Source organism: Mustela nivalis (assembly GCF_964662115.1).
Source record: "Mustela nivalis genome assembly, chromosome: 10".
In the NCBI taxonomy this organism is placed as follows: Eukaryota; Metazoa; Chordata; class Mammalia; order Carnivora; family Mustelidae; genus Mustela; species Mustela nivalis.
In genome coordinates this window covers 259,049-276,388 of record NC_139029.1, presented here as the reverse complement: position 1 = coordinate 276,388, position 17,340 = coordinate 259,049, and the positions used below count along the sequence as shown (strand labels likewise).

Sequence of the window (17,340 nt, the reverse complement as noted above, 5' to 3'; positions counted from 1 at the left end):
GCTGAGAATATTCTTGCACAATCCAAAATGGGTCTTTAATTTAAGAAAAACACACATGGTGAATCAGAGACAGTCCCACGCAGCTCAGAGAACATCCGCCGCACTGGAAATGCTTTTCCCAGAACCAGTGGGTTCTGCCTGTGAGCGGCCCCGTGGATGGGCGGGTAGGGCTGACACGCACCACGTGGTGTTTTACATCTGGCTGGTGGTGTGCTTTCCCAAGGCCTCAAGTGTTTTCATGGTTTCCCTGGGTTGGAAAAACTAAGCAAGGAGTTCGTGCACATGGGGTTCTTTTCTTCTACCTGTGACCAATGGACTGAGGGCTTCATTCTTTCACAAAGGCCGTACCTGCTCTGGTTGGGGCCTCTTCCTTCCCTTGCTTTAGAAATAAGAATGCCCCAGCTCCCCTGGCGAACCTGCCCGTGTCCCCCTCTCCTGGCCCCTCTCCTGGCCGAGGAGCCGCTGGGCCCAGGGGAGGTTCTGCTGACCGCCTGCTGCTTGGGTGCAAAGCCTCCGACACCGCCGTCTCTGCAGAACGCACTCGTTTTCCCGAGGTTCTGATTATGGGTTTCCTGGGCGCTGGACCGGTGCCCAGACTCCAAAAGGAGTCGGAAACTATGCTACTTGGTTAAAAACTAGTAATAGTAACCGGAAGCGCCCGCTATTTTAAAGACTAAGAACTCTGCACAGCCCGCTGCGGCTCCATCTCCCCGTGGGAGCGACCGCCACCTGCTCCCCGACTGAGCCCGCCACGCGCCCCCCCCTTCTCTCCCCGTTTTGAGGAAACTCGGTGTCCACTGGCTATGTCTAGCCCCGTCTGCCGACGTGGGCGCTGAGCGTGAACCTGCCCGGGGCGAGCCCGTGTCCGCCGCTTCCCCGCGCGGACGTCGGCCGCGGAACCCGCTCCATCGCTCGACAGCGCACTGGGGGCGGCGCGCGCGGGGCTGCGGCCTTCGCCGGGGCAGTGCTCGGGGCGGGCGCGGCGGTCAAGCCCGCTGCGGGGACACCTCGCCGCGCCTCGGCCCACCCCGGGGCTCCGGTTCTGTCCGCCTGCGTGGCCGTCGGGGGCCGTCCGGTGCCGGCGCGACCGAGCTACAGGAGGGGCTGCCGTGAGCTCTGCGGCGCCCGCGGTTCTCCGCACGACGGGGAAAAGCGAGGGAGGCGCGGCCCCAGGAGCGCAGGGCGACCGGCCCGTCCCTGTCGCCCTCTTTATGCCCGAACTGGTCGGCCTAGTGCGGACGCCTACCTTCCCGCCCCCTTCCCGGTCTCTGTGGCCCCCGAAACCACGCAGGCCGGCCTGGCGCCGGGCGGGACAGGGACGGGCCAGGGCGGGGGGGCGCGGAACGGCCGCGGGAATTCCAGGACGGAAGTGACGCCACCAGCGCGCCGGATGCCCTCGGTCGGGAGCCGGCGGCGGGCTCCGCCCCCGTGCGTCATCCGCCGGCGCCGACGCAGGAAGTGGCGACGCTGCTGGCGCGCGCCGGGCGCTGTTTCTCCTCAGGCTCCGGGACCGGTGGCGGCGGTGGCGGCGGTGGCGGCGGCGGCAGCAGCGGTGCAGGGGTGAGTGGCGGAGGGCCGGAACGAGCGGCGGGCGCAGCCAGCTCCCTGGCCTCCCGCGTCCGGGCGTCGCTTCTCGCCTCGTCGCCCCGCGCGGAGCTGGGGGTTGAGGCGGCGTCGGGCCCGAACCCCGGCTCGTGGCGGCGGAGCCCCGGCGGCCGGCCCGGTGCGCGGGGAGGACGGGGAGCGCGCCGCGAGCCGCGCGCGGAGGGTCCCGTGGAGCCCCCGGCGGGGCTGCCGTGAGCTCTGGCGGAGAGGTGACCGGGCGAGGGCGCGCCCCGGGCCGTCGGGGATGCCCCCGCGGGGCGGTGTGTCGGCGGCGGCGCGGGCCGGGCCGGGGGCCGGGGGCCGGGGCCGGGGCCGGGGCCGGGGCGCCGCTTCCTGACGGGCCGGGGCCGGGGCCGGGGCGCCGCGTCCTGACGGGCCGGGGCCGGGGCCGGGGCGCCGCTTCCTGACGGGCCGGGCCGGGCCGGGGCCGGGGCGCCGCGTCCTGACGGGCCGGCCGTGCCCCCGCAGCGCCCTCACGCCAATGGGGGATGAGAAGGACTCCTGGAAGGTGAAGACGTTAGATGAGATCCTGCAGGAGAAGAAGCGGCGGAAGGAGCAGGAGGAGAAGGCGGAGATCAAGCGCCTGAAAAACGTGAGCCGCCCCGGTGCGAGCGTTTCCCGAGGACGTTGTCCCGCGGGAGCAGCGCGTGCGGACCCCGCGGTCTCGGGGGCGCGCGCCCGGCCGCGCTCGGCGAAGACGTGCCGACGCCGCGCCAGAGCCTGCGTCCAGGCGCGGCGGACTCGCCCCGCGGTGCTCGTGCGGCGCCCACACCGCGTCCCGCTCCGTCCGCGCGGGCCGCCCTGGGGTCAGGGTTTCGTCCTTCGTGCCCTTCCCGTGTGCGGCGCCGTCCGGAGGAGCCGGCGCGGGGCGCGTGTGGCCGCGGGTCGTTCGCGCGGACCCGGGCCGCTCGGCCTGGAGTCGAGTCGCTGCGGCGCCGCGCCGGCTCCGACTTCCCGGGTCCGGCCGGGTTTGCAGAGCCCCCTCGGCTCCGCGAGCGCCCGCGGGCAGGAGCAGGCGCCTTCGGAGCGGGCGCGAGCCGGGCTGCCGCCGGGAAGGCCGTCCCTGACTGGGCGCGACTTTCTCCTTGCTTTAGTCCGATGACCGCGATTCCAAGCGGGATTCCCTTGAGGAAGGGGAGCTGAGGGACCACCGCATGGAGATCACGATCCGGAACTCCCCGTACAGACGAGAGGACTCCATGGAAGACAGGTGGGGGCGAGGGGCTCCGCCAGGACGACGGGCCAGGCCGCACGCGCTCTTCGCTCGGGCCGGCTGGTCCCGCCACGGAGCTGGGGGCCCCGTGGGCTCTTCTCCGCGTTACTTGGGAAACGTCTGTAGCTGTGACCTCGGGTTTGCCTCCCAGTCGAGGCGGACTCTGTGTGATCACTGCCCCTCACCCGTCTTAGGAGAGTTCGGCCGCGTGTGTATCTCTTCTCGCACTCAGCCTTCAGTTACGCTCACACCAACCACAAGCTACATTTACTCATTTGTTCACTTATTTGTAAGGATTTTTATTTATATTTTTGATTCGTTCTTGTACGCATGGTCAGCACCAAATGATCCATCATCAGAGAGTTAAAGCCAGCATGACCGGGAAGTAAGGTACAGAGACATAGATCAAGTCTTCTGGGGGTCCAGTCATGCAGGCGGCTGAAGATATTGTTGAGGGGCCCTTTGGGGTCATTAAGCTTTATTAAGATTGTGATGCCTGTATCTTAACACCTCTACTGAGACGAAAACGATAAGGTGTGTACGTATATATACGCGGAGTGTGCGGTTTCAGGTACTTGTCCGTACTTGTGCGGTTGTGGTCATGGTAATGAACATGTCCATCGCCCCCTTAGCTTCCCTGGGACGGACTGTTCCATGTGGATGTTGATTTTTCACTTACACTTTTGATCTGAGTCTGTATTTGATAATCCGTTTTGGCTTAAGTTTAATAGCTAACAGTGCTTCAAATGGTGGGTCAGATGGAACTCCTGTGCTCTGAAGGGTGCGTCTCTCTGGGGCGGAGGAGCTCCGCAGCGCCCCGCCTCCCCGCGTGACTCGCGAGCATGATGTGATGCTGTCGTGTATTTCAGAGGCGAGGAGGATGACTCTTTGGCTATCAAACCTCCGCAGCAAGTGTCTCGGAAAGAAAAGGCTCATCACAGGAAAGATGAAAAGAGGAAAGAGAAACGTAGGCATCGTAGCCATTCAGCAGAAGGGGGTACAGAAGTTTTTCTTGTTTTTACCTTTACTTCTTTTTGGTCTCATGTTCAGGTGTGGTGTGTTTCCTGGATCACGGTCTGCTGATTCATCCAGAGGACAGTTGAAAGAGAAGAGAAAGTAAAAATTTTAGCTGAAAGCCTAAATTTATTATAGATCATTCCAAGCAGCTGTATCATTTTTCTTCTGGTGTCTTTTTCTCCTTCTTACATTGTTGTGGGTTAGTTCGTTTAAATGTAATACTATGTTAATTCGACAAATGTAGGGGATTTGTATGTATTTTTTATAGCGATCCAGTGTTGAATTACCTGAAGAAAGAAAGATCTTTGATCAAGTCCCAATGAGTTTGGTCTCCCACCATTATTAAGGGTTCTTAGGGTGTTGGGAAACATGGCCCCGGCACCAGCTTTAGGTGTCATTGTTACAAAAGCAGTTGATGTGCGTGGTTTGTCACACAAGATGGAAATCCACCAGGGGCTGAGCTCTGTCCTGTGTTCTTTACGAACGATGCTGGTGGTGGTGCTTAATTACAGAACTGGTGTACAGCTGACCCTTGAACAGCACGGGCTGGAACTCCGTGGTCCGCTTGTCCATGGATGTTTCCTAGTAACTGCAGGACGGTGCCGTAAATGCACTTTCCCTCCTCGTTTCTCCGACAGTAATCTCTTGGATGTAGCTCATGCAGTTGTTAGAGTACAGTAGGGAACACATGTGACACAGAAGACACGTCGTCAGTAAAGCCTCTGGTCGGCAGTAGGCTGTTCGTAGTCGAGTGCTCAGGACTCATACTCACCCTTGGGTTTCCAGCTGCGTCGGGGCGCGTGTGCCCCTGCCCTGTGTTCAGGGCTCAGCTGTCATCTAGTCGTAGGCTGTTTAATACAGAAAGGTGAAGGGCAGGGTGAAGTTACAGTTCTCTTCAGTGGCCACCACCTTATCTCCCCCTGACTTGGAGGCTCCACGTCATTCATTAAAATGCTTCTCTTCACTGTGTATTTGCACATTATGTTTTGGGAATTGGGCCCCTTTGCGTGACCCTTTGTTTCTCCTTAGGGAAGCATGCCAGAGCAAAGGACAAGGAGCGAGAGCACGAGCGCCGGAAGCGGCACCGAGAGGAGCAGGACAAGGCTCGTCGGGAGTGGGAGAGGCAGAAGAGGAGGGAGATGGCCCGGGAGCACTCCAGAAGGGAGAGGTGAGGGGACACATTTTTAAGGAGCCCAAACGGAGCGCTCCTGGGGATAGCAGGCTGTCAGAGTGGCAGAAGAGACCATCTTGACACATAGTGACCTGGCAGCATAACCGAGATGTGACACGGAAGTGGTTTATGGGCCCAGAGTCCCAGTGCAGTGAACCTGGGGTGGTGCTTGTCAAGAGATTTGTCCTGAAGGAATTAAGGGTTTGTTTTTTTTTTAAAGATTTTATTTATTTATTTGACAGAGATCACAAGCAGGCAGAGGGGGGGGTGCAGGCTCCCCGCGGAGCAGAGAGCCCGATATGGGGCTCGATCCCAGGACTCTGGGATCATGACCCAAGCTGAAGGCACAGGCTTCAACCCACTGAGCCACCCAGGCACCCCGGGATTAAGTTTTTACTGTACCCCAAAGACAGAAATAGGTGTGAATCTTCCTGAGAAAAGATCATGAAGGGAATGGAACTCTGGGTGTCGGTTTCTCCGGGTGGAAGCTGCTGGGGAAGGTGCTCAGGAGCCAGGCCAGGCCAGCAGTTGCCTGAGATTCCGTGTAAGAGTGTGATGTGGACCTGAAGGAAGGGGCATTGCTGGCAGGAGCTGGGTGTGTGATAGGAATTCAGACAAAGGAATGAAGTTTGGGGGCCAAACGCCTGACCGTGGAGAGGGAAGGAAGATGGAGGAGGGAGAAGTGATCTTCCTGGGCCTCTCAGCTGGTGGTGGAGCAGGAGGAGCTGTGAATACTCTGAGCTTGATGCGTCAGGGTGGGGTGCGCCTCTCGAGAGGACGGGGCGGGGGTGCTCTCTCTCTCGGAGATAGCCCAGTGCACATATAGGAGTTCTACACCCAAGAGAAGTCTGGTTTAGGGTGATCTCTGCAGAAGTACTTACGGAGTGCATGGTCTGTACCAAGCTCTGTTCTAGGTGGCCTAAGCCAGGAAAACTAAGGGAATACATCGCTCGGGGTTCTCTGAAAGACTGTAGACTGCAGGTTACACTGTAGTTCTTTCAAACAAAACAAAGGGAAACCCAAAGGCCTGGGAGCTGAGACACCAGACTCTTGGACCTTTGTCTCCAAGTACACCTCTGTGGGCTCAGATTCCTAGAGGAAAGCATCTGTATAGCGCCAGATCTGTTCATAAGGGCCAGATGTGAATAAGAGGGCCACCTCTGTCTCTTGAGGTCATTTCCAGAGAAAGCTTGGTGGCTGGCCTGCTACAAGGAAGGGAGAAGTCGGAGGGGGGATATTGCTGACATTCCGGCAACAAAGGGCGAAGGGGTGAACTGAGACAGGTATGAGAAGAGCCTTTGTTCTCGTGGAGGTGGTGTGGGACGAGGCAAACAGAGTCTTCAGGTGAAGGTCGGCGATCACGAGGTGAGCGGAGCTTTGTGGCCAGGTTCATGGCGAGCATGTGAATCCCCCACGTTTGCCCGGCTCTGCGCTGACTCTGTTTAGGATGGGCTGCCCGCGCAGCTGTGCACACACAGCGGTGACCCAAGGAAGCCAAGCTTGAAAATAAAAAACGTATCGGAAAAAAAGAGCAGTGGCCGCACTCTAGTCGGGAGACGGGAGACGGAGTTCACAGATTAGCACAGCGTGTTACCGAACAGCAACTAAGAGGAAAAATGAGAATCCAGACTTGCTACAATGTGTTACCCGAAATGTCCAGTTTTCTCTCTCTTCTTTCTTTCTTTTCTTTAATATTTTTGTTAGAGGGCCAGCTGGGTCATTTAGTTGGTTAAGTGTCTGCCTTCAGCCCAGGGTCATGGGATCAAGCCCTGCGTTGGCCTCCCTGCTCAGCGGGGAGTCTGCCTCTCCCTCTATCTGCTGCTTCCCTCTGCCTGCCTCTCTGCATACTTGTGGTCTCTATCTGTTGAATAAATAAATAAAATCTTTAAAAAACAAAAATCTGGGCGCCTGGGTGGCTCAGTGGGTTAAGCCGCTGCCTTCGGCTCAGGTCATGATCTCAGGGTCCTGGGATCGAGTCCCGCATCGGGCTCTCTGCTCGGCAGGGAGCCTGCTTCCTTCTCTCTCTCTCTGCCTGCCTCTCTGCCTACTTGTGATCTCTGTCTGTCAAATAAATAAATAAAATCTTTAAAAAAAAAAAAATAATAATCTGTGGGGCAGCGTCTGTTCTGCCCACACCCATGTAATTGGCAGTCCCAGGAGAGAAGAGCGAAGCAGCACAAAGATGTTTCTTTAAACGATGCCCGAGAACGTCCCAGATTTGATGACAAGCATTTATCTACACATCCTAGACGCTCAGTACCCCAAGTAGGATTCATAGAGTGACATCACAGTGAAACTGGTGAAAGCCAGAGAAAAATCCTGAAAGGAAGCAGGAGAAAAATCTACGTAGAAGGAGGGCTTCAGTGCAATTGCTGGCTGACTTCTCAGAGTCAGTGGGGGCCAGAAGGCGGTGGCGTGGCAGGCCCCACTGCCGAAAGAAAGCCTGTCAATCAGGAATTTTGTGTCCAGCAAAATTCTTCTTCCAAAGTGAGGGGAATAAGAAAAATAAACCAGTGGAATTCATTATTAACAAGACCTGCCTTAAATACTCCAGGAAGACCTTCATGTTGAGTGGAAATGACAGCAGAAGGTATCAAATTCAGAAAGAAAAGATGAGCACTGAAATGGTAAAGGCTCGGGTTGACGTAACAGAATCTACAAATGTTTCTTCTCACATCTTAGTTTCCATAAGAGACACGATTGCATGAAACAGTGATGGGTGAAATGCTGTGGAGTGACCCCGCGCGTGTGGGCTGCACGGAGAACAGGGAGGGCCCGAGCCGTTCTGCACGGGGCTCCGGCATTCCCTGGGATGAAGTTAGTCTGAGAAGATGCGCGCTGCCCATCCTGGAGCAGCCACGGAGAGTGGGACTGACCAGTGCAAACGGGACTCGGCAGGGTTTTCTGGAGAGCCTTACTTAAACCAAAAAGACGGAAGGCGTAAAATTCAGAGTAACAGAAAGCTAATTCAGCCAAATCCATAATTACATGAAACATGGGATGGTTTGTGTACCCCAGAGGAGAGGTTCTTCGACAGCAAAGCAAGATCCAGTACATTGTCTATAAAGAGAACCTCTTAGTCCAGGACAAAAATAAGTCACCCACAGCAGCCGCAGAGCGCAGGTGGCTCAGAAGTCAGACCAGCGCCGACACAGGGCTTCCCAAGGACAGAAGGGTCCGTACAGCAGAAGGGAGTGATGGCAGCAGACGTGTGCGTGCCTGACCGCTGACGGGAGAAGTGGGTCATTCGTCAGTGCCAGTTGCAATTTCAATACCGTGTTGTCCGTGTTGGCAGAACAACCAGAGAAAAGGATGTAAAACATCCCGAAAGTAGCCTGCACGGGCTCGGTCTCACTGACCTTGCACGTTGCGCCCCACAGCCAGCTGCAGGCTACACACTCGGAAAGGGAAGGTCGTGCCGCGTGGATCCTGTGTGGGCCACACAGCGGGTTTCAGATCTGAGAACTGAGGTCGTACAAAGTATACCCTCTTCCCACAAAAGGGTTAAAGTAGAAATCAACACAAAGAAACAAACTTGAGGGAATCCTCAAATGTTTAGAAATCCCACAGTCCTTTTCTGAATAACCTATGGCCCAAATAAATCAAAAGGAAACAAGTGCCTGAGGGCTCAGTCGGTCAAGCTTCCAACTTGATCTCAACTCAGGTCTTGGTCTCGGGGTCGTGAGTTCAAGCCGCACATTGGGCATCTCCCTGAGCATGAAACCTACTGGAAGAAGAAAAAACAACATTTTGAACTGAATGAAAACAGAAGCAGGATGCCCAGAGTTAGTGATGCAGAAAAGGCTGTGCATGGAGTGAAATGTTTCGGCTTTTAGGCACTGAGAACAGCGAAGTTGTCAGGTCAGCAGCCGAGCCTCTACCCTTAGCAGAAGAGAGAGGCGGACTCAAACCAAAGAAAGCAGAAGGAATATCCACAGAATCCCAAACACAAAGAATCAGGCTCGTGGGGCAGGCGAGGAGCTGGCCACCGGTGGGCGCGAGGGGGCCTGCCAGGCGATGGGCATATTTTGGAACTAGCTTGTAAAGTCGTTGCACGACTTCATAAGTTTATGAGAAATGGAATTCTCTGGTTGGATCTCCTGTTATGTTACAGCTTTTATCTCACAACAGTTTGGACTCGGGCACTTAAGAATAGTTCCTAGAATCCCGGGCTTCCGCAGCAGGGCCTCTGATGGGCCCCAGAGTCAGCACAGGCCCGGGGACTGGGCCGTGGGCCTTGTTCCGTTTTCGCCATTGTTTGTGCTCATTTCCGTTTGAGTATACTGGTGCGCACTTTCTTCTTTTTCAATGTACTGGCTCTTTTATATTTGGACATAACTGTAGGGACATGAAAGTTTACTGCATCTGGCCCATTTGCACTGTTTGCCTGTGTTGTGGGGCAGGCCGCGCGTGTGGTCCTTGGTGACTCGCCGCCTTCATGAAGCAGCTTCTGCCCACTGCCCTTCACATGCCACACTTGTGCCTGCTGGGCTGGCGGATCAGCCAGGGGTCCGTCTGCCACAGAATCCAGTGAAGAGGAGCCACAGGGCCCAGGCCTGCGTCCAGATCCTCCACACCTTCCGCAGGTGGACTCGTCCATCCTCGCTGTCGCCCCTGAAGACCTAGACCGCCATAAAGGTGGATGCAAGCTGTGCTGCCGGCCACGCCTAGCAGGCCCGCCAGACCGGCGTCCGGAGCACTGGGCTCATCTGCCGGCATTGGCTTTCTAACTCCTCCTCTTCTTCTTTTTTAAAGACTCTATTCATTTATTTGACAGAGATCACAAGTAGGCAGAGGGGCAGGCAGAGGGAGAGGAAGGGAAGCTCCCGCCGAGCAGAGAGCCCGATGCGGGGCTCAATCCCAGGACCCCAAGGTCATGACCCGAGCCAAAGGCAGAGGCTTTAACCCTCTGAGCCACCCAGGCGCCCCTTTCTTCTTCTTTTTTAAAGACTCTATTCATTTGAGGGGCGCCTGGGTGGCTCAGTCGGTGAAGCCTCCCTCTTCAGCCCAGGGCATGATTCTGGCTTCCTGGGATCAAGCCCCACGTCGGGTTCCCTGCTTGGTGGGCAGCCTGCTGGGTCCTCTCCCTCTGCCTGCTGTTCCGCTGCTTGTGCGTGAGCTCCCTCTCTCAACCTCTCAGTCTCTGTCAAATCGATACAAATGTTTTACAAAAACCTTTTATTTGAGGGAGAGAAAGTGTACAAACGAGGGTGGGGGGGCAGAGATAGGGAGCTCAGCAGACTCTGCACTGACCATGGAGCCTTTCGCGGGGCTCAGTCTCCTGATCCCAAGGTCATGACCCGAGCCCAGATCAAGAGTCTGAGGTTCAACGACTGCACGCCCCCCAGACACCCCTTGCTTGGTTCTCTCGTGTCTGTCAGGACGTGTGCTCTGGATATTGGTGGCTTTGAGAAAGCCCTTTATGGTTTGAATAACCTCAATGGGCAATTTCTAAATTTGAACAGAAAGCACTTGGGGTCAGAAAGGGAAACTGGAGAGAGCGTTGGCCTGTGCCCCTTGCAGGGACCGCCTTGAGCAGCTGGAGAGGAAGCGGGAGCGAGAGCGGAAGATGCGGGAGCAGCAGAAGGAGCAGCGGGAGCAGAAGGAGCGGGAGCGGCGGGCCGAGGAGCGGCGCAAGGAGCGCGAGGCCCGCAGGGAAGGTGGGGGCGGGCGCGCCTTGTGGCTGGGGTGCTGCTTCCGGGTGAGCTCAGGGCCGCGCGAGTGACACTGAGGGACGAGGTGCTCTGGCCGGTGGCCGTGCAACACGGGGCGGGCCCTGGGGCTCAGCAGTTGAGCCTGACCGTGCGGTCCCTGGCCCAGGAAGGCTGTGGGCACTTGAGGTGTGCGGCGAGGGTGCGTGGCGGGGCCTTCCCGGGCCCGACGCTGGGCCGCCGTTTCTGCTGCCCACACTGGCCCGGCACAGGCTTGAAGAGGTGGGTCGTGGCCCCTTCCTTTCTGACCAATGGAGGGGAGTCTGGAAGGTCTTTGTGGGTCCTCAGGGACAGCCTCCAGCCTCTGTCACTAGAGCTATGAGCACATGTTCTGGGTCACCACCGGCAGGGGAGCGGCTGAGACCCGACCGGGGCAGGGCCCTGCTGGAGAGGGTGCCGCCAGCCCCGCCTCCCACTGTGTTTTGTGCCCCAGTGTCTGCACATCACCGAGCGATGAGGGAGGACTACGGCGACAAGGTGAAAGCCGGCCACTGGAGCCGCAGCCCGCTGCGGCCGCCCCGAGAGAGGTTCGAGCTGACCGACGGCCGGAAGCCAGGTGCGGGCGCGGGGCCTGGCTCTCGGCAAACGAAGACGTCACGAAAACGTGCTTTTGTTGTGCAGTGAGATGGGCTGTAGGACTCCCGGAGCCCACGGTGGGCCCGTCGTTAGTGTGGAGCTTGTATGTGTCGGAGACCCTCGTAGGGGGGTCGAGAGCCGTCCTCCCGCTCCGTGGGGGGCCGCGTGTCACCCAGGCCCCAGTCGGCCTCCGCAGGAAAGATGCTCTCGGGTCTTGTTTGTGGTCAGACGCGTCCCGCGTTCAACTTTGATGGTTTGTTTCTAAGTGAAAGAAGAGAAGACGGAGGAGCGAGACCTGCTGTCCGACCTGCAGGACGTCAGCGACAGCGAGAGGAAAACCAGCTCTGCCGAGTCCTCGTCAGGTGAGCGCCGGCTCCGCGGCCGCGCCGGGGGCACTCGTCCCCGCTGTGCGCTTCAGCTGCTTTCTTCCCACAGCGGAGTCGGGGTCAGGTTCGGAGGAGGAAGAGGAGGAGGAGGAGGAAGAGGAGGAGGAGGAGGAGGAGGAGGGCAGCAGCAGCGAAGAGTCGGAGGAGGAGGAGGAGGAGGAGGAGGAGGAGACGGGCAGCAACTCCGAGGACGCGTCGGGACAGTCGGCCGGTGAGGAGGCGCGGGGCTCCCGCGGTCTCTTCAGGCTTCGGAGGAATCACTGGCGCCCTCGGATCAAAAATACTCCCAAATGGAAAATGCTTTGGTATCGGGGGTTCCCATAAGGCCCCAAAAGTGAATTTTTTACAGCGGTTCTTTTCGTTAGCTAAAGCAGACCCTTGTTTGTGCCCGTGGAGGGTCTGAAGAGCCCTAGAAAGAGGCCAAGCCCGAACCCTCGGGCCTGGGCCTGCAGGTGTGAGCGACGGCCGCCTGCTCTGTCTTGCAGAGGACGTGAGTGAGGACGAGATGAGCGGGGACGGCGAGCGCAGCGAGAACCACGTCCTGGTCGGTGAGCGGCGCCCCGCGAGGCAGTCCTCCCCTCGGCGGCCCCTCCGCTCCGTGACCCTTTCCAAAGCCCGCAGGTCACCGTCTCGTGTGCGTGCCCCTCGCCCGAGGCGCAGGCAGCCGGCTCCCTGAGAGACCCGCTCGCGACCGTGGAGGGCCGGCATGCCCGAGTCCTCGGCATCCCCGTGGCTTAGACACGGCAGGGGGCGCAGCAGCCGGGCTGGGCCCTCGGCCCGAGAGACGAGTCCCGGCTGTGCCGCCTTGGAGCCCTGGCTCCGGTCAGCGGCTCCCAGGCCCCCGGCTGTGCTGGTGAACCCCCGGGCCCCAGTGCCCTCTGTCCAGAGTGGTGGGGTACACACATCTGGGGTCACCTCTGCGGCTCTGGTGTGCACTTGGTGCCCCCACCCCACCCCAGAGCACGAGAGGGACGATGACCTTGCTTATTCCTGGTTCCACAGTTGGGTTTAACGTTTGAAGTTCCAGAGTCCCGATTTGACCGAGACTCCGGAGAAAGTGAGGAAGGGGAGGAAGAAGCCGGCGAGGGCACGCCACAGAGCAGCGCCCTGACCGAAGGCGACTTTGTGCCCGACTCTCCCGCCTTGTCACCCATTGAACTCAAACAGGAGCTGCCCAAGTACCTCCCTGCCCTGCAGGTCCGGCGTCCCTGCGCCCCAGGGCTGGCTCGGCTTGGCCGACGGCGGACGGGGCTGGGGGTTGAGAGTGGGGCCTCTGCTGTGGGCACCTGCCACCGGGGTCACCCGTGCCGCAGGGCAAGGTGCCGGGGCTTTGGCGGTGCCATCCCTGGTGTTAGCGCAGAGCAGGCAGACCGGGCCGGGCTCAGGAGGGCGCGCTCAGGACCAGGTTTTGTGGCAGGGGGTTTATTTCTTGATCCAGGAGCACTGCTCACTGAGGAAGCCGGGCGGGAGGGCCGCTGGGCAGCCCCCCCAGACACTTGGGGGCAGGGCCTGCTGCCCCAGCTCCGTGCCGGTGTGAGCGCGGCCGCGGCCTCCTCACGGCCTGCTTCCTTCCAGGGTTGTCGCAGCGTGGAGGAGTTCCAGTGCCTGAACAGGATTGAGGAAGGCACTTACGGGGTGGTGTACAGAGCAAAGGACAAGAAAACAGGTGCGTGCAGTGTCGCGTGGTCCCCCAGGGTGGGGGAGGGAGATGTGGGGCAGGAGCGGGGTGGCACAGGGAACCTCTCCTCGGGCAGGAAGGAGTCTCTCCTGAGGAGCACTGTCCTTGGGCATTCCCACCACACTTTCTCAGGCCTGGCATGTTTCCCCTGCACGGTCTTGCTGGGCCCACAAGGACTCTGGGAGGGAGGCAGGCCGGGCGTTCTGCCTAAGCCACAGGGAGCTTGCAGGGACTGAGAACCAAGCCCCGGCCATCCTCGCCCTTGGCACCCTCAGAGTCTAGGTCATTGAACACACGGTTCCTACCCTCCTGGGAGTCTTCCCTCCACAGATGCCCAGTCACGGCCTCGCCTTACCTGGCGAGCACCAGCTAAGGACTCCCGGGCCCCTGAGCAGTTGACTCCTTGATGTCTGTGGAGTCCAGAGGTCAGCCTGACCGTGAGGCTCGGCTGCTTGCTTGTGGCAGCAGGTGCCTCGGCTCCAAGGAGGGGTGTGGAGTCCACTTCGAGTGCTAGCACCTGAACAGGTGCGTGAGCCGTGGCCTGGAAGCTTCCCTGGCACCGCATCTGGGTCTTGGAAACTCAGGGAGGCCACTTGAGATCCTGAGACCCTGGTGAATGTTTCTGTGTTGGGATGTTGAGGTTCGCGGTGTCTCCTGGCGAACCACAGCAGGGACAGAGAGGATGGGAAACCCTTACCTGTTTCGGAGGAAAGCTGGTTTGGAAATAGGCCTCATGTTTCGTTCAGGTTTGGGCTTTTTCTCTTGGTGCGGATGTGAGACATCCGTTAAAACAAGACTTCTCGGGGGCACCGGGTGGCTCAGTGGGCTGAGCCTCTGCCTTTGGCTTGGGTCATGATCTCAGGGTCCTGGCATCGAGCCCCGCATCGGGCGCTCTGCTCAGCGGGGAGCCTGTTTCCCCCTCTCTCTCTGCTGCCTTTCTGCCTACTTGTGACCTCTCTCTGTCAAATAAATAAATTTAATTTAATTAAAAAAAAAAAAGACTTCCCTGTGCACAAGAAACCCTTCCCGAGTCCCAGCCACGTGCGCGTGTGTGGAAGGAGGTGTCCTCAACCTGCCTCCCAACTGTTTTCAGATGAGATTGTGGCTTTGAAGCGGCTGAAGATGGAGAAGGAGAAAGAGGGCTTTCCGATCACCTCTCTGAGGGAGATCAACACCATCCTGAAGGCGCAGCACCCCAACATCGTCACAGTCCGGGTAAGGCCTCCCGGGCCTGTGCCCAAGGGCAGCCTGGGGGTTGCGCTCACCTGTGTTGTGCAAAAACAGAGTCTTCCTGGCCCCGCCACATCAGCCCCTTGAAGGTTACCACACCTGACCCTAACAGGTCCCTGCTATCTGCGTGTGTCTAGGCCCCAGGTGACCCACCCGCTGGCTTTTGTCTCTCAGGAAATCGTTGTGGGCAGCAACATGGACAAGATCTACATTGTGATGAACTACGTGGAACACGACCTCAAGAGTCTGATGGAGACCATGAAGCAGCCTTTCTTGCCAGGTGGGGCCCGCGGCATGGCGGGCACAGCCCCGAGTCACTCCTGCAGCCGTGGCCCTCTGGCTGCTGTCCCCCAACGGGAACCGCCCACCCTCGGGCCACCTGGGCTGCAGGCGTGTCCCTGACCCTGTAACTGAGGCGCGCCCCTCAGGGCTGTGCTGAGCCAGACGCCTTCGGATGTGCCCTGGGGAGCCTGGTCGCTGCCAAGGCAGGCAGATGACCCAGGGCCGTGACCCCGCTGCCCTCTAGGGGAGGTGAAGACCCTGATGATCCAGCTGCTGCGCGGCGTGAAGCACCTGCACGATAACTGGATCCTGCACCGGGACCTCAAGACCTCCAACCTGCTGCTCAGCCACGCAGGCATCCTCAAGGTGGGTCCCCGCAGCTCCCCCTCAGGGCTGCCCACACCTGGGCCTCAGTCGTGCCCACAGCCCTTGGTCCTTTCAGGTCGGGGACTTCGGGCTGGCAAGGGAATATGGGTCCCCTCTGAAGGCCTACACCCCTGTCGTGGTGACCCTGTGGTACCGTGCCCCGGAGCTGCTGCTTGGTGCCAAGGTGAGTGTTGGGGGCTGGGGGACCTGACCTGTGCTCGCCGCCCATGCAGCCCCCTGAGCGCACCCCTGGCCCCCCAGGAGTACTCCACAGCTGTGGACATGTGGTCGGTGGGCTGCATCTTTGGGGAGCTGCTGACCCAGAAGCCGCTTTTCCCTGGGAAGTCGGAAATCGATCAGATCAACAAAGTGTTTAAGGTGCGTCTGTGGCTCCTGCCTGCAAAGTCCCCCGCCTGGTACATGCGGGTACCCGGGACCGGACCCTCCCGTGCAGACCGGGGGCCTTTCTGAGACCTGTCTGTCTCTCAGGACCTGGGTACCCCCAGTGAGAAGATCTGGCCCGGCTACAATGACCTCCCCGCAGTCAAGAAGATGACCTTCACCGAGTATCCCTACAACAACCTCCGCAAACGCTTTGGGGCGCTGCTGTCAGACCAGGGCTTTGACCTCATGAACAAGTGTGTGAACCTGTGAGCGCAGCCCCTCCCCCGTGCCCTCACCCCCACCCCCCTGCTGAACGCCAAGGGCTCTTCTTCCCCCAGGTTCCTAACCTACTTCCCTGGGCGGAGAGTCAGTGCAGAGGACGGCCTCAAGCATGAGTATTTCCGAGAGACCCCTCTCCCCATCGACCCCTCGATGTTCCCCACGTGGCCCGCCAAGAGTGAGCAGCAAAGGGTCAAGCGTGGCACAAGCCCACGGCCCCCAGAGGGAGGCCTGGGGTACAGCCAGCTGGTGAGGGGCCGGGCTGGCAGAGGAGGGAAGATGTGGGGGCTCCCCGAGGCGAGGCCGGCCCGGCCGGGGCCCCACAGTGCCACTTGCTCCCCAGGGCGACGACGACCTGAAGGAGACCGGCTTCCACCTCACGACCACCAGCCAGGGGGCCTCGGCCGCGGGCCCCGGCTTCAGCCTCAAGTTCTGAGGTCTGGCGCGGAGCCCACTCCAGCCCCGTGGGGGCCTCCCAGCAAGACGTGGCCGGGACCAGGGCGGGTGCCGGAGGCAGCACACGGGTCCAGACCCAGGCCCTGCTCTGCCTGGACGCAGCTGCCGCAGGCTGGCGTGGACGCGGGTCTCCGCCTCGAGTCTCGGGCTGCCCGCCTGGTTCGCTTTTCCACGTTGTATTTCGTCTTGGCTTGTAAATTTGTAGAATTAAACCACATTTTCCTTGCTGTGGAAGGAAAGGCTGTATTTTTTCGAATGTGTCAGACTTGCCGTGCGGGGAGTGGAGGGGGCGACCATCAGAGGCCAGTGCGGACGGCGCACCCTCGACACACCGCGTCCTGCGCTCGCCGCCGGCGGACTGGCCTTGGTGTGGCGTGAGATCGGGGCAGGATTTTTTCAGGCTCCTGCTTCACACCTTCTGACCCTCAGTCAGGGCATCCATGGCCCCGGGCCCCTCCGAGCCGGTGTGCAAGCTCTTGGCTACGGTGGGTTTTGTACAAAGTTGTTAACACGTTTTAAGATGGCAGTAAAACGTTCTTGGAGGAAAGCTCTGGCATGTCCTTCCACAGCTGGCCCCTAGTGGACGAGGCCTGCCCTCGTGCTGCCTGGCGGGGCCTCGGGCCCGCGTGCTCTGGGTGGAGGCCAGGGAAAGAAGGGTGGCCGCGGACCCCGTGCTGGCTGGGCTCTTCCTGGCCTGCCAGGTCTCGGGCTCCTGGTCTAGCAGGACTAGGCGTCGCTGCGGCCAAGGGGGTGCTTGCCATTGCCCGGGGTGTCCACCAGCTCCACTCTGTCCCTTCTGTTGGCACCAGCAGCTCCTCCCCCAACTCCGGTGTCGGCCCTCGCTCTCGGGCCTCACTTGCCCCAACCCCCGTCCCACTCCTTTGGCGGCCTTGCGGGCACGGCGGCCTGCCCTCCTCGGCCTTCCTGCCTCCCGCGCCCCTGAGCGACCCCAAGACACTGCCAGGGACCCCAGGCTGCGTGGGCTC

The 17,340-nt window shown here is 59.7% G+C and overlaps 1 protein-coding gene across 2 annotated transcripts; it reads left to right on the top strand.

Annotated features, from left to right (window-relative positions):
- Positions 1 to 1,433: 1,433 nt before the first annotated feature.
- LOC309842277 (cyclin-dependent kinase 11B) lies at positions 1,434 to 16,901 on the top strand. Of its 2 annotated transcripts, none has more exons than XM_082686257.1 (20): positions 1,434 to 1,560; positions 2,074 to 2,197; positions 2,700 to 2,815; positions 3,688 to 3,815; positions 4,865 to 5,003; positions 10,530 to 10,666; positions 11,151 to 11,273; positions 11,560 to 11,655; positions 11,729 to 11,890; positions 12,165 to 12,227; positions 12,701 to 12,876; positions 13,255 to 13,345; positions 14,451 to 14,572; positions 14,762 to 14,867; positions 15,114 to 15,235; positions 15,312 to 15,419; positions 15,497 to 15,613; positions 15,725 to 15,873; positions 15,958 to 16,147; positions 16,242 to 16,588. In XM_082686257.1, exons 2-20 carry the CDS (start codon positions 2,087 to 2,089, stop codon positions 16,332 to 16,334), a joined length of 2,349 nt encoding a protein of 782 aa, XP_082542383.1. In that variant the 5' UTR covers positions 1,434 to 1,560; positions 2,074 to 2,086; the 3' UTR covers positions 16,335 to 16,588. The 2 variants fall into 2 exon arrangements, with proteins under 2 accessions (XP_082542383.1, XP_082542382.1); XM_082686256.1 differs by having other exon boundaries at positions 1,445 to 1,560; positions 15,958 to 16,076; positions 16,242 to 16,901.
- The last annotated feature ends 439 nt before the right edge of the window (positions 16,902 to 17,340 follow it).

What these genes read in the sequence shown, in the direction of transcription:
- LOC309842277 (XM_082686256.1), top strand. Translation starts at nt 2,087, where the DNA reads ATGGGGGATGAGAAGGACTCCTGGAAGGTGAAGACGTTAGATGAGATC. An exon ending in AGATCAAGCGCCTGAAAAAC is followed by an intron (nt 2,198 to 2,699) that starts GTGAGCCGCCCC and finishes TCCTTGCTTTAG; the next exon opens with TCCGATGACCGCGATTCCAA. An exon ending in CGAGAACCACGTCCTGGTCG is followed by an intron (nt 12,228 to 12,700) that starts GTGAGCGGCGCC and finishes TAACGTTTGAAG; the next exon opens with TTCCAGAGTCCCGATTTGAC.